The sequence below is a fragment of the Opisthocomus hoazin genome, chromosome 4 (genome assembly GCF_030867145.1).
Source record: "Opisthocomus hoazin isolate bOpiHoa1 chromosome 4, bOpiHoa1.hap1, whole genome shotgun sequence".
In the NCBI taxonomy this organism is placed as follows: Eukaryota; Metazoa; Chordata; class Aves; order Opisthocomiformes; family Opisthocomidae; genus Opisthocomus; species Opisthocomus hoazin.
The window spans coordinates 66,494,554-66,515,925 of NC_134417.1; the positions used below are offsets into that span (position 1 = coordinate 66,494,554).

The window sequence follows — 21,372 nt, forward strand, 5'->3', positions numbered from 1 at the left end:
ATTCTTGAATCAAACAGCATTTGATGGCACTGAGACTGGTAGTTCAGTGGAGTTTTTAAAAATGCCAAAGTTATCTGCAGTTCTGGTCTTTGGAATCCATGTGTTCTTTGTTTTATGAACTCATGCCAAAATTGAAAAAGCTTCTGCCGGACTTTCACTCTTCAGTAGTATGTTTCCACTTTCTAAGTACTGGCATGCACACCTCAGTTTCTTTAGTTAGTGACTAATTCTTCCTTTCACTTCATTACTTGCTTGACAGTGTTCTTGGCTTGTCAGTATTGCGTAAGGTGGTGTTGGTGAATGTGTTCTTGCAGCGAGAATTGAGCTAGTGTCTGCCTGATGTGCTGCAGTGTCCTGCGGTGGCTGAGCTGCTGCCTCTCTGGTTGCCCTGACCCCGCATCTCCTGGCCCGGCAGGTTTCTTACCTTGTGAGCAGCAGTTTGTTAGCTGAGACTAAAACTCGTATCTGCCAGTAGCTTAACTGACTGCAGCAGGGTTAAAAATGTCTGCTCTTGAATGTAACAGGGTGTGCGCGGCAAATACTGTCACGGGTTAATGTACTGCCTTCCACTTTTCATTTCAGGCTGGAGGTTCTCAAGTGATCTTTACCAATCCACTGGAAATTGTCAAGATTCGATTACAGGTGGCTGGAGAAATTACTACCGGTCCACGAGTTAGTGCCCTCACTGTGTTACGGGACTTAGGATTCTTTGGTCTCTACAAGGTACGCTTTTTTAAAATTATGCATGCATTAAAAACCAGTTATGAATATTTCAAAACATCATTTCATTGTTCTCACAAACTTTCATAGGGGGATGTAATCGTACTTTCGAAAGAACTCTTCCTGATGTGATATTATATCTTCATTTTTCATTTCAAACTGAAGGAAGAAGCTGTCTCATGTTTTTGAGCATGTGGTTCTTGTGGATCTTACTAAGATTTCTTTTCTCACTTCAGCAGGTGTAAGTATTGTTCATTGAGGATTAGTTTGTGATTCCTGATGTTCTGCCTGGTGTGAAAATAAACTTATTTTCGTCTGCTTCATGATATAGAGCTTACAGTTTTGGAGCTGCGCTTTTGCTCTTCGGTGTTTGATTTAGCAACTTTCCCAGCTGTCATTGTTAGTCTGGTGATGGGTATTAATTGCAGCACAATGATAGTGAAGAAATACAAACACTGGGAGCCCAGCATAAAAATAAACTACTAAAGCAGGCTTCCCCTTGCTAGTTTAGAAGAACATTGCCACAAATAATATCAGAAAAAGCTGCTTTTGTGAGTGTATACTACAAACTCTACAGTTCTGCTTTCTATGTTACTGTCCTCACATAGATACGTAAATATGTAGAAATAAAGTCAGGTTTAATGTTAGACTGCAGCAGGATTAGAAGCATCTTCTGTTGAATCGAATAGGATGTGTGCTGCAAATCATTTAAAGGATTAACATACAGCTTTCTACTTTTAGGTGAAGGAGACTAGATACGGGGGAGTGTGAAAGGTCTTGGAGTGCTCTGAGATAGCCATTACACACAGTATTGAAACAAAAACTGTAATGCATGCCACGTACTGCAGAGCGCCGTGTGATGTTTCTTCAGATTGTGCAGCCTACTTCTCGGGAGAAGGTTTTCATTCTACCCATTTGTCCCAGAATTTCCAGTGCAGCAGGCAGTATTCCTCTGTTTCTGATTTACAGCAGGGCAAGTGTAAACTGAAGATGCTTCAAAAACCACCAAATGAGCCCCATCCCCCTCCTCCACAAGATTTAAATTCCATCTCCCATTTTTAAGCATCCAATCCTTTTAAATTGTTCTGGTGACATTACAAAGAGGAAGCATGTCCGGGAGTAGATGTATGTGTGTTTTGGCCTGGAGAGAAGTTGCAGGTCTGAATAGGGTTTAACGGGGAGTAGTTTTTCCCTTTAAATTGACTTGCTAATTTTTTAGGTGTTTTACTGAAGCTGATGCTATTGTGTAAACTCCTAGTAAATGGCATTATGGTGTTGATCAGGTCAACATTTACAACTGAAAACAAGGATATGGTAAACAGTCTGCATCCCTGAGGCTGTGCAGGAATGGAGGACAGCTACTGACTTTTACTTGGACTAGTAAAAATAAAACATAAAACGAGAATGAGTGATGAACTAGTTTACTAAAGTTAGCACTTTTTAGATTTTTTTTTTTTCCTGAATACCTGCTCTTGGTGGCTGAGCAGAATTTGCTTGATTTTTCCATTTATAAATGTCATTACTGTCTTGGGTCATATTATGAATTATTTCTGTTTTTTAGAGTAGATACTTGGTTGACTATATTTAAGGAATACAACTGAACAGGAGCTGGTTACGGCACTATGTTGCATTGAAACAGGCAGTTATTTAATCACAAGCTACGCGGTTTTGTTGGTTCATTCATGAAGTCCATTTACCTCCACAAAAAAAGCCACAGAAGGGTTTTAACTCTTCTGTTGTCTCTGTTTCTATCTCTCTTCACCCCTCCACTCCGCTCCTTGTGTTCATGTCCTTTTGTATTTCCAGTTTGGATTCGCTGCCTACCAAAACCTGACCAATTTGGCAAAGCTGGCGAATTTAACCAGGCCATGACAGTCACCCACCCAACAGAGCACAGGCACCCACCCAACAGAGCACAGGCTGCTCAGAAGACTTGTGCCCGAGTCCACCCTTGGTCACGGCCGGCTCTGTTATTGGGCAGGTTTGTGCTGTTGTCCACCAAACACTTTGGCACTGTAGCCAAAAAAAATTGGCAATCCTGTCTGCCCCCTCTCCCGTATGCCAGCAGGGGTGTTGATGCAGCCACGTAATGATCTGGAACAGGAAACCCATTAAAACTAAAGCCTCCTCCTCCTTATGGCTTAGTTTATTTTGAACCCAGACCAGCTCATTCTGTATCTCCTCAGGATGGTTGTACCCAGGCAAAGGGAGGAGTGGCTTCACGGCATGGAGAAACCCATCGGTCCATGTCAGAGGAGTTTTATACTGCCTTGAGATGTTTGTGGAACAGCCGCGTTGGAGGCAGAAGCAGTCCTCTCCTGAATGCTTGTGCTGAAGCTGGCAGTGCTGGTGAGGCCAGGCAGGGATTAATAAATCGTTGCATTGAAGTCACCAGCCCCAGTAAATGCTACCGAGAGACATCAGTGGTGTCAACTGAATTTGGGATGAGACTAGATTTGGTAGGTGCTACCTTCTCTGGTGGTGCTTCTAGTAAATTAACTTAGCGAGTATAATGTTCTACGAATGATAACTGAAATAAGTTGGTACATTTGCAATGCTTGTCCTCTTAAATCAAATTAGCTGTAAAACTGTGAAACAGGAATGAAGATTTTGTGCCTGTCTCAGTACTTTTCATGCTGTTTACTCTAACATGAGCAACTCTCTCATTTGCATCTGAAGTCTTTGTTATAGCTTTGTCTTCTGTGTCTCAAGACACAAGGCTTGTATCTCAAGCCCTGAATGTACGTATTTCAGTAGATCCAAGTAAGACTCCGTACGTACTGCTGCATAAGAACGAGAATAGATACTTTAGAAAACAGTTTTACTTGTGAATCTTCCAGTTTGTTAATAGGCTGAATGGGCCTTCGTGTACCTTCATGTAAGTATTCCAGCTGTTTAAACACTGGTCTGTCTTAGTTTGACCAACTGATTAAGTTTCTTTTGCAAGTGTTGAAAGCAAAATTCTATACTTACCATTTCAGGAATTTTCATTTGAAATACATGGATGTTCCGCCTGCAAGGTTTTCTTTTAAAAAATTGTTTAACAATACAAAATTTAAATGTAATATTTCATTTCACAGTTGATAACAATTTTTTTTTTTTTCTGTTTGATATGGCCTGAATTTATTTTCTGTTGTGTTGGTTTTGGGGTTTTTTTTGTGGCCGAAAGAAACCAAAACCAACAAAAATTTACTACTCCATCAGTTTTGGTTCAAGACCATAATGCTCCTCCTTTTCCGCTAGAGTTGTTAGAAATTCTTGTAAAACTGATCTAAGAAGGGCTGACTGCCCTTGTACAGTGGTTTCCACCACTGACCACCCAAATAATTCACTTCTGATGCCTGGATCAATGGATACCAAGTGCCTGTAGTGCTGTGTTCCTGGAAAAGGTGAAGATAACCACTGTGCAGATGAGGCCAAGTAGGGTGGGATAGTACGAGAAGCTGTACAGAGGGGCAGGATCTTCTGTCGCTTGCAGACTTTCCTTACAGGTCTTGCTTTGAGATGGGAAGAGAAGGGATTCCCTCAACCTAACGGTGGGCTGGTGAAATCCACAGAGAGCAAAGATCAATGGTTTGTCCGTACTGCCAGCAGGGGATAGACAGAGAGTAAATGGAGGGATATCACATATTTAACAGGAAGATGGAGCCCAGAAGACATAATGTTAAACTAATATTACCAAAATGATAATTTTTCAAAGTAGGAGTACGGATATTTTTAAAAGCTTGTGTTTTTTTGTGATGAATGAGAAGATCACCAGTCAGTCTGCAAGTTCACAGTAGAGCTGGAGTGTTTCCGTTGCTTATCAGTGTGAGTTTACTTCCGTGTTTATAAGCTCCAGACCTGTTAAATCAGGACTGGTCATCCAGCCTGCTGCACACTGGCTTTGCTGTTTCTCTCGCTCCACTTCGGTTTTGTTTTGTTTACTGCGTTGTAAGGACTGCAGTGAAAAATCTGTTTTCCCAGTCCTGTTGAAAGTTGTTCTTGCCACCATAGATCAATCCAGCATGCTCTGCTTAGTTCCTGTGAATTTTTTATGCTGAAATTCGGGTGAAAAATCTGTAAGAGTCCCACATAGTAGTCAGCGAGGAAGAATGTACTTTCATTAATTATAACTGCAGCCAGAAGATGTGAAGAATTACGTATGTTGATCTTGGCTTCATGAGGCAAATTACCATATGTCTTGACCAGACCTACTGCTTGTTGTTTGTATTCTTATATTTTGTATTATTTTCTACCTGCGAAGAACTTTCTGTGGATTTTAAAATAAAATGCCCACACCCCCAATATAGGTAATTTCAGTGTTCCTGTCTTGCATTAACCGAGAAAACCAAGGCATAGACAAATAAATCTTATGTCTCATGTCAACAAATTAACAAAGGAAATGCTATGTAAACGCTTTTTGCATCCAGCTGAGTGGATCTTGTATTGATTATGATCGTAATTATCCCAGCATTCTAGTCCAAATGAATAGCCATTTGAGGATCACTGAGAAGCTGGGTTGCGTAGTTTTGATGCCCCTCTGTATTAGTGAGATTAATATTCTTTTGGGTCATTGATCGGCATGTTAACATGGTGCTCTACTGTGCTAGTGACACAAAACAATTCACAGCAGTACTCTGCCGAGATCTCTGCTCTGTGCTCCGCTCTACTTGCAGACTTGATGTTAGAATCAGAATAATTTGTCTTCAAAGCCAGTCTGGAGGTCATCGGGGCAACCCGACCCAGTATTTGACCACCTTCATGGTTTACAAACAAAACCAAAAAACTCTCACCCTTTTTCTAATGCCTAGTTGGAATTGGCCATGTTCCAGCTTTTGTTCATTGCCTCTAATCCTTCCACTATGCACCTCCAAGAAGAGTTGTCTTCCCTGCACCCTCCCTTTAAGTAGCTGAAGAGAGCAGTAAGGTCTCCCTGTAGCCTGCTCTTCTTGGAGTTGAGCACATCGAGTTCCCTCGGCCATGCCTCATGTATGTTGGGCCACCCAGCTGGCTTGATGGCCCTGCACTGGACTCACTCCAGTGTGGCAATGTCTTTCTTGTGCTGGAGAGACCAGAACTGGACACAGGACTCCAGACTCACCAGTGCTGAATGAAAGGGAATAATCACTTCCCTTGCACCTTGCTACTAGAGCCCAGGGTGTGGCTGGCGCAGAGAGGCGCTACTGACCCATACTCAGCTTGGCCACCAGTACTCTCCAGACTTTTTCTCCAAAGCTGCTTTCTGGCCACTCAGCCTGTACTGCTGCACAGGGCTATTCCAGTCCAGATGCAGGACTTTGCATTTGCTGGTTTGAACTTCATGATGTTCTTGTCAGCCTATTTCTCCATCCTGTGAAGGTCTCTTGAAGAGCAGCTTTGCTCTATAGCACACTAGCTACTTCCCCGATTCAGTATTGTCCACTAATCTGCTGAGAGTGCAGCTCACGTTCCACCGATTTAGCTGTGAAGATACTGTGGCAGACCATCTCAAAAGCCTTGCTTATAGTCACGGTGTACAACATCCATTGACGACCCCTTATCCACAGGTCTGGCAAACAGGTTGGTCAGCCATGATTATGAATAAATTCATATTGGTTGTTCCCAGTCTCTTGCACTTCATATGCTTGGAAATGGCTTCCAGGAGCATTTGCTCCATAAACCTCCCAGGGACAGGGGTGTACTGTAACAGCTTATAGTTTCCCAGATCTTCCTTCTTGCTCTTCTTCATGATGGGTGTGATGTTTGTCTTTTTCCAGTCATCAGAACCCCCTTGACTGACCTGACCATTTGAAGGCAATAACAGCCTCACGATGACATTGGCTCGCTATCTGGGCACCACTGGAGGTACCTCTTCTGGTCTCACGCACTGTGTATGAGTTGCTGAGCCACTCTCCATCATCTTTGAGAGGTCCTGGAGGACAGGAGAGGTGCCCGAGGACTGGAGAAAGGCCAATGTCACTCCAATCTTCAAAAAGGGCAAGAAGGAGGACCCAGGGAACTACAGGCCGGTCAGCCTCACCTCCATCCCGGGAAAGGTGATGGAGCAGCTTATCCTGGAGGCCATCATGAAGCAAGTGGAAGAAAAGAAGGTTATCAGGAGTAGTCAGCATGGATTCACCAAGGGGAAATCGTGCCTGACCAATCTGATAGCTTTCTACGATGACATGACTGGCTGGGTAGACGAAGGGAGAGCCGTGGATGTTGTCTACCTTGACTTCAGCAAGGCTTTCGACACAGTCTCCCATGATATCCTCCTAGGGAAGCTGAGGAAGTGTGGGCTGGATGAGTGGTCGGTGAAGTGGATAGAGAACTGGCTGAATGGCAGAACTCAGAGGGTTGTCATCAGCGGCGCTGAGTCTAGTTGGAGGCTGGTGACAAGTGGTGTCCCTCAGGGGTCAGTACTGGGCCCAGTCTTGTTTAACTTCTTCATCAACGACCTGGATGAAGAGTTAGAATGTACCCTCAGCAAGTTTGCTGATGACACCAAACTGGGAGGTGTGGTAGATACACCAGAAGGCTGTGCTGCCATTCAGCGTGACCTGGATAGGCTGGAAAGCTGGGCAGAGAGGAACCTGATGAGGTTCAACAAGGGCAAGTGCAGGGTCCTGCACCTGGGGAGGAACAACCTCATGCACCAGTACAGGCTTGGGGTGGACCTGCTGGAGAGCAGCTCTGCGGAGAGGGACCTGGGTGTCCTGGTGGACGACAGGTTAACCATGAGCCAGCAGTGTGCCCTGGCTGCCAAGAAAGCCAATGGGATCCTGGGGTGCATCAAGAAGAGTGTGGCCAGCAGGACAAGGGAGGTTCTCCTTCCCCTCTACACTGCCCTGGTGAGGCCTCATCTAGAGTACTGTGTCCAGTTCTAGGCTCCCCAGTTCAAGAAGGATGAAGAGCTACTGGAGAGAGTCCAGCGGAGGGCTACAAGGATGGTGAGGGGACTGGAGCATCTCCACTACGAGGAGAGGTTGAGGGAACTGAGCTTGTTCAGCCTGAAGAAGAGAAGGCTGAGAGGGGACCTTATAAATGCCTACAAATATCTGAAGGGTGGGTGTCAGGAGGATGGGGCCAAGCTCTTTTCAGTGGTGCCCAGTGACAGGACAAGGGGCAATGGGCACAAACTGAGGCACAGGAAGTTCCGTCTGAACATGAGGAAGAACTTCTTCCCTCTGAGGGTGACAGAGCACTGGAACAGGCTGCCCAGGGAGGTTGTGGAGTCTCCTTCTCTGGAGATATTCAAGACCCGCCTGGACAAGGTCCTGTGCAGCCTACTGTAGGTGACCCTGCTTCGGCAGGGGGGTTGGACTAGATGACCCACAGAGGTCCCTTCCAACCCCTACCATTCTGTGATTCTGTGATTCTGTATGTGCAGATGGCTTAAGTACTCTATCTGTAGGTAATGCTGTGCTCCTGCAGACTTTTCTGGTAAGCTCGTGGAGCTGAGAGGCCTGAGGGCCGATTTTACTACTAAAAAGCAAGGCAAAAGTCATTTCTCTTCCTTTTCCGTGTACTTTGTCTGTAGGTTTCCTGCCCCCATTGAGCAACAGCCTCACAATTTATTTAGTTGTCCTTTTCCTGCTGATGTGATTACAGGAGCCCTTTTTACTCCCCCTTCATATCCCTTACTAGATACAACTCCAGCTGACCCTTGGCTTTTCTGGCTCCATTGCTGCATGCCCAGGCAGTGGTTCTGTATTTCTCCTGGGCAGCCCATACCCGCCGCTGCTTGCTTTTTACCTTCTGCCTTTGACCTCAGTCGTGAGTTCCCTGTTCATCCAAGGTGGGCTTCTGGCATGGTTGCTCGACCTTCTGCACAGTGGAATGGACCATCCTAGTGCTTTGAGGAGACCGTCCTTGAAGATCACCAAGATCTTGGTGTACCTTTGTAATGCTAAAAGTTTTTATTTGGGGGAAAAGTGGTATCATTGGTGCATAGAGGTCCAGGTCAGATAATTTACATCTCCTCTCCTTCTCTTCCTTCCCCACCAAAGAACTAAAGACCAGTAGGTCTGAAAAAACAGAGGGGGTTTTTCGCCTCAACTAATTGTCCATCATAATAAGTACAGCAAGTTACAGTCGGAGCTTCCTCCCAGACTCACTGCGCCTTCACTGGGCGGTCAGATGCTAGCAAATCTGTAATGATATGCAGCTTAGAAATAAAATGCATGTTAATTCCAGCAATAAAACGATTTGACGCATACAGCTCGTTAGGCTGACTGCTGGGTTGAACCCCTGTAGTTATTTAAAGCTAGAAAGTAAATATTTTTTTCTGCCTTTGTCTAAAATTCGGAACTACTTGTGTAAAAAAAGTGTTTTAAAACATTGTACTTCTCAAAACCCAGCTGCCCCTTTGGGGAGGCACATAACAGCACTTTTGCAGAAGGAATTTGTTTCCTCTGTTTGTCTTCTTTCTGCCAGTAATTGTTACTGTGAAAGCACCAGGGCATGGAAGCTTACCAGTAGTAAATTCTTCTTCAGCTACGGATGTTCTGTAGATGACAGCTGTTCTTAAAAATACAGAGACAACGTATCCCAGTCAGGGAAAATATAATTCAGCCTACACACAATGTCATTTGTGTTGGCAGAAATGGGAAGGCATACATTTATGGCTTTCGATATTTTTAACATATTTTGTTTAATTTCTGGTCACAGTTGAATATTGAAGTAATTAGACAAGATCAGCTAATGTATTTTATGTCTTCTGCCTGTCTGACACAGTAATATGCATAAAGTCCCGTTAAAGTCAGTTGAATTTCTATTCTGTTGGTTTCGAAAGACATCTTTTAAACGTCCTCATGTAAACACACATTGTAAGTACACCTACTTATTTTGTACATCATAGAAACTCATATCCATATAATATCTGCCATAAAATGTTTAATAAAATATTACTTTTGTTATGAATAAGCATTCTGAATAGTACTTTACAGCGTAACAGACGGTGCCACTCCATAATTTTGCACAACAGAGTTATTCTGTGATCCCAAGGAGATGGTAAATAATACGGTAGTAAATGATTCTTTGAGGACAGGATACTTTGGTTGTGGCAATGTTTCTGATTACAATTGCTAGAAGGTATTCAGCTGAGATTTGTGCTTTGGCTGATATCACCAACATGGTTTGCATTTCCGAAACCAGTCAGAAAAGCTTCCGAAAGCCTCTTTATTTTGTTTTTGACAACTTCATAACCAGGCTTCTGGTGCGTTGACCTGGCAAGTGTGGTCTTGGGTGACAGGCTGTGTACCGAGCTCCCGCCTGGTCGCTTCGGTGACAGCTGAGGCGTTGCGCCTCTGGAAGTTGCGGGCTTACAGCAGGATGATAAACACACGAAACGGAGTAGTAAAAGTTTGGAGTTACATCAGTTTGTATCCACCATGCCTGTTTGTGACTGTGTTCTCATGTGTGAGAACCTGCTCTTCAGAATTTTTCTTTGAAACTAACCCCAGGAAAGCCCTTCCAGCTAAGAAGTGCTACGATTTTTGTCTGCAAGCGGAATTTGAATTGCTGGCACAGCGTTTGAGTTCAGTGTTTTATTCCTCTAACTTGATGTGCTAAAGCAGCTTCGTGTTTGGGCGGGTATGCGTCAGTAGAAGCCTATAGCAACTTTTAAGGCAAGTAGAAAAAAATTGCAGCCCTTGAAAGCAAATGCCAGTGATGTTTGACTGACTGTTGGCAGACCTGCTGGGTGCTGTCGGGGCTCCGATTCCGAGGGGTGCAGTCTGTAGTAAAACCCGAGAAGAATGCGAAATGCCCAAGAAATGACATGCTGCCTATTGTTTGTCGCTGTAGGATCAAACCAACAATCACGCGGGCCCAATAAATTCCGACCCTGCGAGGGGGGGGGGGGGGGGGCAGCGGGTGCCGCCGCTCCGCGCCGCGGGCAGAGCCGGCCGGCGCCCCCCGCCCCGACAATGCGCGCTCACGGCGGGGGGCTCGGCCCGGCCCGCGCCTCCCAGACCTGCCGGCTCCTGCTGCCCAGCCCCACACAGAGCCGCCTTTGTCAGGGTAATTGCCCTCCCCTTGTCGGAGAAGTGGTTTGTTTGGAGCCTTATTTGCAGGTAGGGCTGGTATAAGCAGGAATTAGCATGCTAAAGAACCTGCCCCGGCACTGGCTTGGGCTTATTTATCCGACTCTCCGACAATCTGGGTGTTTTGGTTTTTTTTTTTTCCCCTCCGTTGGTTTATTCAGTGAGATGCTATCCGAGATTAAGAGCTTTAGGGCTATTAGAGAGCTGGAGGATGGGAGCCAGCCCGCGTCCCGGTGCGTAGGGTCTCCCGGCAATTTCATGCCTGGCAGGGCTGCGCCTTGGCTGCCAGAATAAACGCGGGCGGATGAGCCTGACAGCGTTCTGGGGGCTGATTAAAACTCCTTTTGGCTTTCAGCACGTTGTCCACATCAAAAAGGTGCGAGAAGTAAAATATATGTTTCTTTTGCTTTTCAAGATACTGCGGCCAGTCGCCCTAAGCCTTCCTAATTGGCCTAGGCTGGTTGCGGATGATTAACTTGGAGTTAAATGAGGCCTGCTTTTAAACATGCTTTCCCAGACTTGAAACGGAACGAGGGGGGGAAACTTTAGACTGTTGCGATACCGGACCGGAGCCAAGCTGGGTTATTATTAAAGTGGATCCAAGTTTTGATCCAGGTTTTGTTTACATTGAGCCAACTAAGTTGATGGACATCCCTCTCTCACTTTCTCTACCTGAACATATGTTACTAGTGATATTAACAATATGCCGTTTCTGCCCCGTGAAAAGGAGATTTTTAGTGAAGGGGGAGGAATATTAGCAGCTGAGGGCTGAGTTAAGAGTTGCTCGATGTGCAGTTCATTGATTTCCGTAAGTTATTTTAACTATATCGAGATATTTCAGAGTATGAAAAAAGTGCAGAGGAAAAAATGTGCGCAGTGTTTAATGACACCATTGCAAAGAAAATAAAAGTAATGTGCCCTGAGGGCAAAGGCAGTGAGGAGATTTGCTCTGAGAAAAAGCACACTCTGAGAAGAAATCTTTGAAGAAACCATGTTGGTCTGTGAGAGTTTCGTTAGTGAGTTTCATAATTTTTCTGAGGTAAATGCAGATATTTGATCATTAAAAAGTTGTTTTTTTATACAGGACTTGGTAAAACCCTGGTGTTTTCTTTTTGTGTGAACATAAAACTGTAAAAAGGGCTTCTGTTGCACACGAGAGGCCAGGATTTGTGTGCCTCTGGTCAATACAAAAAAAATCCCCTTCTCTGTACCCTCAAGGTAGAGTGTATGGGCTTTGCAGGTAATTCTGAGAGGAGAATCCAGCCCAGCATCGCTTTGTTCTGTGGCTGGTGACCGCATTCGGCGCAGGCGAGCAGCGGAGGGGCTGCAACAGCAGCGCTTTGAGTGCCTTTGTGGCGTTGCCCTTAGTGTACCTAGCAAGGCATAACGAGGAACGGCAACTAGCAGCAGAAATCAGACAAATCCAGTGGAGCAGCAAGGCAGAGGGTCGTGACAGCGGGAGTCGTTAGCCTCTGAAGGGACGGTCAGGGGAAGTGGTCAGCTCTCCGCCTGAAAACTTCAAGAAATAAGCCGAGGAAGCGTGGTGGAAAGCGGCTGGGGTGGGAGCAGAGCGTGCTGTGCTCACCGTGCTCGCTAACGGAGGCTGTGATGCACAGAAAGCCTGGCTAGAAGATCTAATGGCTGGCTTTAGATAAATCTTCATTTTCTCAGAGACATTTTCTGACTGCAGATGGCACTTACTAGCGTCTCCTGTGAACTGGTTCGTGGGACCTGGTTTCCCATCGGACGTCCTGCTCGCCGCCCCTGCCCTGCCCCACTGGAAGGCAGCTTTTCGGTTGTTCGGATGCCTTGCAGCTCTTGCGTCTTTGCTTGATAACCAGCATCCAGCTTGGATAAGCACTGCATTTGAACTGCTGTTCTGGTACAAGCTAAGCTGTTACCCATTCTCCAAAGGCACCTCTTGTGTGTCTCTTTCTGCCGGTCTCAGTCCTGCTGGGTTCAGGCTCCTGGTGTCCTCTGGATCTCCGCATTGAGGAAAGGCAGACCGCAAGTCCCTTTGGCTGTTGGAGCACGAATGTTATTTGGTATTTTATTTTGGTTGGCCTCCCCTAGTGGCTTTTTTGCTTTCCCCCTGCTTGGAAAACAGCTGATGGCTTGCCACTGCCCCAAAACTTTATCAATTGCAGCGTCTGCATAAACGCGTGGGCTCGGCTTTATTTTCCCTGAAGTTCTCATTGTAAGTGGGAGTGAGAGGGGACAGACCTGTCCCGTGGCTCGCTCTTTTTCAGACACATACCAAAGTCCCACTACAGGTGCATGGCTACAGTGTCACCTATTGAACATTCTGCAAAGGTGTTACCAGCTTGCTCCAACACATGACATTTTCTCTGTTACCAGCAAATAACTACAGTACTAAGGAGTGAGGGAGAGCAAGCACACAAGATAAATACAATGGCAGAAATTACTGAACCAGGAAACAATACACAGACGCTCCTCAGCAGGGTGAAATACATGGATCTCTCAGAATTTGAGAGAAGGAATTGCTTTTTCTGTAAACCCTTTGCAATAAAACAATAAAATATGATGTTGCTCTGTTCTCTGGTGTTCATAGTTCATCGTGTTAAATTTGCTTGTTCTCAAAGCTTGTTCTCTTTTTCAACACAGGGTGCTAAGGCGTGTTTTTTGCGTGACATCCCCTTCTCTGCCATTTACTTCCCCTGTTACGCTCATTTGAAAGCTTCACTTGCAAACGAAGACGGGAGGGTTAGCCCTGGAAATCTGCTCTTGGCTGGATCAATAGCTGGTAAGTGCCCGGATTTCTTTTTGCGTGCCGCTGTATTGCACCCGCAGTGCTAGAGTTATGGCAGTGGGAACACCGAAAAGCTCAGGACTGTATGCATTTTGCGACCTTGTGCCCACATAACAGAAAGCTACCACGCTGTAGAGTGAGCTGATGTTGAAAATAAAGATACTGTGAGTTCCTGGTATAATCACAGTGTTCAGGAGGAAAAACAAAGGGAAAAATTGAAGTGCTGATGTTTTGTCATCATACATCATCTTTCCTTGTGAAGTTACTGTGCTGTTTTTGTTTGTGGCTGGCTGACTGGCAAAGTTTTGTTGCAATGGCTTATAAATAAAATCATAGAATTTGTGAAATTCCTTATGATCAAAGGAATCTTCAGTTTTGGTGTATGGGGTCCAAAAGCCATGCTGGCAGAACAGCTCCCCGAACACAATGACATAGTCTGTGACAAAATGATGATGATTACTTGCTATGAAGTAATAGCATTATTTTTTTATATAGATATTAAACAAAACAGAAAAGCTTGAAAACACTTCTGTTGTGGCATAGGTTGCTGACTCCTAGCATACCCAGCTATGACAGAGATGCTGAGTGCGATCTTGGGCACTTGCTTGCTTCAGTCTGCTGGGTAGTGGATAGGAGAGCCAGATCATGCTGAACTTGTCACAGATGCGTCTAACTTGGGTGCACCAGAGCCTAAGGGAAAAGACAGAGACGTGCTCTGTAGCCTCAGCTTGCCTCTGTGTCTGCTGCGTAGCTCGTCACTGGCACGGCACCCGGCTTCTGCACCCACAGGGGCCACTGTTTGGTAGCTGCCTCCTGGAGGGGGCAGCTAGGGAGTCCTGCTCCTCCTATGTCCACAGTTTTCCCCTCAGGAAACAAATGGGCTTGATAATTGGTGCAGTGAGACCTCTGGGGGAGTGTAGCAAGCCGGAGGGCTCCCATCAGCAGGCATTTCCATGGCGTGCATTGGGGTTGCTTGGTCTCTCTGAGCTGCAGCCACGTTCTTCCTCCAGCGTGGCCCCTGACAGGCTGCTGCGACCTGCTGGGCGAGAAAAACGTGGAGTGGCGTGAGTCCCATACAGACGGGTGCTGTGTTGTTTAAGCTGTGCTTTCTCGTGTGATTTTAAGCTTTCTTCTCCCCGGGGAAACTGTTCTTGGTCAGGATTATACATGGGGCTGTGTCTCTTGAAGAGCCAGGGACCTTTTATGGCCAGTATCTGGGCTGAGGTTACAGCCAAAGCCTGACAGTGCAGATCGGTTAGTCTGTCTTGTTGAAGCATGTAGCTTCAGCTCTCTGGGTCTGCTCTGTAGCTGAGTAGTCCGGAGCTCCCAGTAGCTCGTAGTCCAGAGGAACTGGCCTGGCACCAGGAAGACCAGCTGTGTTCGAATGACTGGTGTTTAAAACACCCTTGTCCTGGCCCCCTTCCCTGGCCCAAACCAGAGCCAGCCTCCAGGCACCCCAACAGGAGCTTACAGCCAGCTTATTTCTCACCCACTTTAATGGAACAAAACAATTTTTGACCTTTAGATCATATTTACAGACTTGAAACATAAGCTGGCATTTTTAAGCCAAGTCATTGCTTAGGTTTTCCTATATTTCTCTTTCTAGCCATTGTCAGGTGATTGCAGACTGAGATAACTGTCCCTTTGAAGTTCGGGCACAGAAGCAGTCTTTATTGTTGCTGATACGGCTTACCAGACCAGCTATAATGTGAATTTTAGCCAGTGCTTCCTGTGAATCCCGTCCTAGGTTAACTCTCGTGAGCAAACTATAGTGTTAAAGATACAACGCTCATCATACTGTTTACAAAAACAAGGAATTTTTTTTATTGGGTACAAGTAAAGCGTGGTGGGGGCGTATGTGTCCGCTCTGGTTTGCCACGAGAAAGTCACAGGGAAGCCAAAACAAAGAGCCCAGCACCTCTGAAGCGCTGGCTCGGTCTCTGGGTTGGGGACCTTGCCTGGTCGTAGGTCTCCAGACGTGTGCGGGAGCGCTGTCTGGGCGTGGGAGACTCCACCTTCCCACAGCCCCGCGGTGCCGGGTTGTTGAAGCTGGCCGTGCTCAGATGCACGTTGATGTCCTTTGCCAGCGGGCGTTGCTGGTGCTGGGCGTATTTTCTCCCTTTTCGTTGTCACTAGGGCCACGTGCAATGCGCATGTCATCTCTCTGGGTCTGCTTCTGACTTTCGCGGTTCACCAGATGTCTCAACCTGTTCTGCCACGGCATTTTCTGAGGAGATGATTCTAATATCAGCTACACGATCTCTCCTTAATTTGGTCTGTCTGCGTATCGCCTCCATGAACTTCCTTCTCCTCCCCTCGCTCCCCGTGTTTTATTGTCAGCTCCTGCTGTGCCAGTTTGTCTCATTTCGATTGCAAGTTCCTCATGGGAGCGACCTGTAAATTTTTATTTGTCTGTAAAGTCTTTTGTCCTGTACACATAGCTCCTAAAAACAGGATTAAAAACATCTTTAACTGCAAACTATGCTCAGTAATAAGGAATGAGGAATAAGGAGATGGAAGTTGATGGATAGTAAGCAGAATTGTTTCTAAGTATGTCCTTTGGTTTTCCTTGAAAATGCTGGTTGGCTTTTGAAGGACAAAAGTCCGGCTTTAAATTGAAGACTCAACCAAATCCTGGTGCGGGTAAGGCTAAGCAGAGAGGAATTTCAATATTTCTGGAGTTCGGAAACCTTTACTGGGTTTTAGCACTTGCCTGCCAGACTGACCACTGTGCAAATTCAGCGTGTGCGTTATCTGGGGGGCCCGGGAGAGGAGGAGGAGTTCTTCTGTCGGCGATACGCACGTGCTTACATCTCTCAGAGCAGTCTGCAGGAAGGGTGCTTTGGTGCTCAAAGCCAGACCATGCTGGTTTGGACGAGAGCTGTTACAGAATTATTAAGCCTGAAAAAAAAAAAGCAAAGGAGATTTATGCATCTACATCTGACCGAGTCGGTTTGGAACAGATGCAGAATGGAAAAGTAATAAAACCATAAGAGACAGTGTCTTCTGGGTGCAGTCTCGATGCTTTTTTTTTTTTGGTGTTTTTTTTTTTCAATTCAAAACACGGGCAGCCCCAGTTTGGATAGGAATGGGTTTAGAAATGCCACCCACTGGTGATTTGGTATTTTTTGCTTTCAGTTGATTATCTGCCAGGGTAAATTTAAACCTTCCTCCAAGCGTTCTGCTGAGGATGTCAGCTGTGGCTTTGCAGCTGAGCAGTCTGCCGTTCCTAACAAGAAGAATGCCCCTTTTTTTAAACCGTAGCTCTTCCGCCTTGCTGAGCGTGCACGGCGTTCTCTGGTTCCCGGTGACACTGCTGCGTTGCGGGGGGGGGGGGGGGGGGGTGTGTGCAGCCAGTCGAGCACGGTGCGCAGCCAGGATGCCAGGAACCGCAGAGAGGCGTGAACAGGGAAGGGAAAGATCAACCTCACCTCCAAAACCTTTGTGCTGATTAGCTGTGCAAGCTTCTGGTTAGCGCCGAAAAATCCAGCCCGTGCCTCCCAGCTGGACAGGAGGCACGCGATACGGTTGTCCTCTTGGAGAAGCTCTCTCTGGGTGAAGCCACGTCCTCAGTGGCTGTCTCGTGTCACTTGTTCTCCTTCTCCGCTTCTGCTAAAACCGAACGTGGCTGGATTCTGCCGGTCGGTGAGGCCGGAAGGCGCGGTTGCCCCTGGGTGAAGGAGGTGTGAAGCACCGAAGACAGGTCGGTGGCGCCCACCTGACGGTTCCTGCCTTGTGCGTAGGTATGCCTGCGGCCTCGCTGGTAACCCCTGCGGATGTCATCAAAACAAGGCTGCAAGTGGCAGCCCGGGCAGGACAGACCACCTACAGTGGCGTCGTGGACTGCTTTGTGAAGATCCTTCGAGAGGAAGGTCCGAAGGCTCTGTGGAAAGGAGCAGGAGGTATGTGAAAGAGCTTTGATTACTAAGTGATTCCTAATTGTGGGTTTTGTCGCTTAGGAACTCTTTTCTTTTCTTTCAAGCTCGTGTATTTCGGTCTTCTCCTCAGTTTGGTGTAACTCTGGTGACTTACGAGCTACTGCAGAGATGGTTCTACGTGGACTTTGGGGGAGTGTAAGTATGCGGTGTCTGCATCCGCCTGGGACCCTGAAGCTGCCCTGTGTGGGTCTTTGTGCTCCTCAGTACGTCAGGGTTAGGGTCTTCCTATTACGTGGAGCATGTTGCAAACACCTACAGATGTTATTTAAGCCACACTACACTGGTGGAGGTTGGGATGATATTCCTGCACCTGTTTCACAGCAAAACGTCACCACATTTTATACCACCGTTTCAAGCTGGGGACCTGTGTTAGTGTAAACAGAGACAGCAAGGGGCTAAATGATGGAGTGGGGGTCTAACTGCAGGGGAAATGTGATGCCTGCCAGGTCAGGGTACGCTCGGCGTTAGTCCTCGTTAGTTTGGTGGAGGAGCTGTGTCCCTGATTAGACAGGGCGTTTGACAGCCAAAAAAGTCTGTGGGTGTCACCAAGTCCAAAACGATTTGTTGGAGCTTCGCCTCTGCCTTTGCTGCCGACGCAGACGGATGTGCATGGTGCTGCTCAGCGTGGTCCCAGGGGCAGCTGCAGGCCAGTTTGGAAGCTTTGGGGACAGCAGTTCGAGAGCCACCACAGAAACGACTTGGACCCTGCTGGGTTCCTGGACTGGGTGTGCACTGCAGCGGAGACTGACGAACCCCTGCTCCCGCACACTGCACTTTTGATCAATGCACTGCAAATTTGATCTGGATTTGACCATACTCAATTAACATGAAGGCTCCTAAGTGTTCTGGAAGGTTTTAAAGCAGGGCATTTCTCATTATATTGCAGCATTTAATTTAGTTACTTGCTGGGAGGTACGCTCAGATGTCTCGTTCAGTTTACTTTATGGAAGAGATTTTTGTGAATACTGGTTTTACCCTGTGGAAATTAATTTATTATTTTTGTTGCTTTGCAGAAAACCAGCTGGATCAGAGCCAGTTCCTAAATCTAGGATCACGCTCCCTGCTCCTAACCCTGACCATGTTGGTGGTTATAAATTGGCAGTTGCCACTTTTGCAGGGATTGAAAACAAGTTTGGACTTTACCTACCTCGGTTTAAGCCATCGCCACCTACCTCAAAGGCTGCTGCAGCAGTAGGACCTTAGCTTATTGCTGTAGGTTTTTTGTTATTAATTGGGAAAGAGCCACTTTTCTAGTTGGTTAATACTTCGTTCCTTTAGCTTCTCATCATAGAACAGTTTAGCTTCATTTGAGTTTTAAGGCAATTTTCATCTTAAGTGTAATCATTTGTCTTTGTGCTTCCTTAACCAGATCACTGTGAAATTCTTACCAGTTGTTTTAAGTTTGGGACCATGAATGTATTTGTCCACATCTGACATGTGCTTGTGCTGGGAAGACACTAATTTTAGGTTCCGTTCATTGAGGCGGGCTGGGCGAGAGCCGTGAACCAGATCATCTTACAGGCAATGTAATGCTCGGTTGCAGATCACCGGGGCGGGTGTCACACATCGTCACTCAGATGGAAGAACTCAGCGGATATCACGGTGCTCCCAGTGGAATGATTTTGACTGGACATGTAAATCAGTTATAAACTTCGTGCGTGTCTGTAGAGGTCAGCAAATATATACCCGGTACCTAAGTATGCCAGTACAGCTTCAACTTTTTAAATATGTGCACGCACAAGTTCTGTTTCTGGATTGTATTATGAAGCTTTTATGTGGAACATGTTTTTGTAATGGGAACCACATTTATAAATGTTTAGCCGTTGTATTATGTTACTGGTATCAAAATGCTCAAAAGAAAGTGTTATTGTCCATAGTCTTTGCACTTTATGGCAGTACTTTTGGCATCCTACTACACGTACAAGGACGTTTCATGACTAGGTGCCTATCTTGGGTTGCTGGTGTTTGGAATTCGGTTTGTATGTGCACTTCTCTAGTAAAACGCTGCTTGTTGAAATAACTGCAATAGCAAATTCATGCACTGTATCAATGGTACCTGCCTTAACTGCTGGCTTGTAATTGGCAAATAGGTGGTTTCAGATTCTTATTTACTCCATTGAGTCAAAAGAGATTAAAATACTCTAAAAGAAAAGATTTTACTTAATTTTTTTGGTGCCTTGCACAGTGTTTAGAAAATTATGTATTTATGAAGATAGAAATAAACCTTTCAAACAGATGCACACATGGTATTCTGTTACGGCAATAGCGTAGCACATCAAATGTCTTGTTCGAGTTCAGTTACAAAGTTAGGTTAAAATAAAGTTAATATTTGGATATGTAGGCTAGAAAGACACTCGCAGCTTGAGAACAAATTACCTGAACTCCCCTGAGCAGAAGAGACATCTGTTGGTGTAGACGTCACTGACAAAAAGAAATTTTTCATCGGTCAAAAACCAGGATTGGAGTAAGCTTTGAAGCTTTGACCTGTACTTTTGCGGGGAGGTTAAAGTGTTACGAACAGTCTGAGTGCCTACTCAGCTGAAGGGGTGGTCGAGTGTCTTCTGCGAGGCCTCTTAAGGCCAGGAAAGATTGGGCCTTTCTTGTCTTCTTGGGGTGGGGGGGTGCCTTTGGTGTTACCGTCAGCTGAGGGAGTGCGTGGGTGCGGTATCTTGGCAGAGTGAGCTGGGTGCGCGGTGTCACGCTGTTGTACTGTAACCTGGAAATCGCTTTGTTGCGTTTGTGTTTGGGTCATCATGGAAATTATTTTCTTGGACTAATTTGCATTTTGACGTTACCAGTGAAGTGGAGTCGTGGCAAGAGCAGCATCGGCAGCACTCACGCACGTGAAAGCGAGGGGAGGAGACGGTGTCTGCCTGCGGCCACGTCTTGGAGCCCGGCTCAGCCGGTGTGCAGAGACTGCGCGGGGCTCTGACAGCCGCCGGCTGCTGCCTCGGCCCTGTGTGTCTGAGTCTCCCCAGAGGACAGCGCCTTCGTTTCAGAAACAGGACTAAAAAGCTGCCCCTTGTGTTACTCCACAATTAACTGTCAGGATTTGGGGGTAAGGCTTGCCATAAAAGTTGAAACTTTCTGACTGGGAGCTGCCTGTGCTTCACACTTGAGATTTTCAGCTGTTCAGGAGCTGGTTGTACACTCTGTTGCTTGTCTGTTTTACAGAGCAAACCGTAACTCGGGCCCGTTCCCCTGCCTGCTGCTGCCCTCTCTTTCCCAGGCCTGGCAGTGTATTTGTGACCCGTCCGTCACTGTGGGGATGAAGGGACAGAGGTCGGATGCAGCTCCCCTATGGCAGGTCCATCCCGAAGGTGACAGCCCTCATCTTCTCCCTGGCAGACAGACAGACAAGGCTGGACTGGCGCCTCGCCCTCACCCCCCATGGTAGCCCTTCCCTTCCCCATTAACTGCCTGCTGGGGGTGGCTCTGTCCTGCTGCCCTTCCTCTCAGGGCCAGCAGAGGATGGGGCAGGGGCAGGAGGGTTGAAGAGCCAGCGACTGCTTCATTCACGCACAGCCCAGCTGAGAAGTTTTCAAAGCACACTGCAGCTCTGCGTGGGGAAGATCTGTGCCCGCAGTCAGCTTCCTGCAGACACAGAAGGATGCCTTCCTGCTCCGAAAAGCTCCCAGGCCAAGCAGTTGTCAGATTGCCTCACAAACAAGCAAAAGGCCCGAGGACAATGTTTCGATGTTTGTCCTCTTTGGGTTTCCGGGCGGGTTATGCAGAGCGTGGGAGGAATGGGATAAAATGCAACCTCCCTTGCTTCCTGCAGTCGAGCTAACTGCCCGCGGCAGGGCGCCGAGAAAAAAGAAAGGCTCAAACCTTGGCGATGCCGCCTGTCGGCGTGAGAGCGGAGTGGGGCTGTCTCTGAAGCAGTCACCTCGTCTTTGCGTGCCTTGGTCCAGCAGAAGCCGAGGGATGCTGTTCT

The 21,372-nt window shown here is 46.7% G+C and overlaps 1 protein-coding gene across 4 annotated transcripts in view; it reads left to right on the forward strand.

Moving 5' to 3' along the window:
- The window catches only part of SLC25A13 (solute carrier family 25 member 13), a 101,752-nt gene extending 82,165 nt beyond the window's left edge, over positions 1-19,587 (forward strand). For 3 of the 4 annotated variants that reach the window (XM_075419306.1, XM_075419303.1, XM_075419304.1), the window contains 5 exons: positions 583-723; positions 13,353-13,491; positions 17,241-17,399; positions 17,480-17,570; positions 18,449-19,587. In XM_075419306.1, the coding sequence (XP_075275421.1) occupies positions 583-723; positions 13,353-13,491; positions 17,241-17,399; positions 17,480-17,570; positions 18,449-18,638 (720 nt within the window). In that variant the 3' untranslated portion in view covers positions 18,639-19,587. The remainder of the gene's footprint in view (positions 1-582; positions 724-13,352; positions 13,492-17,240; positions 17,400-17,479; positions 17,571-18,448) is intronic. The other variant, XM_075419305.1, reaches the window with a different exon arrangement.
- Positions 19,588-21,372: the final 1,785 nt, after the last annotated feature.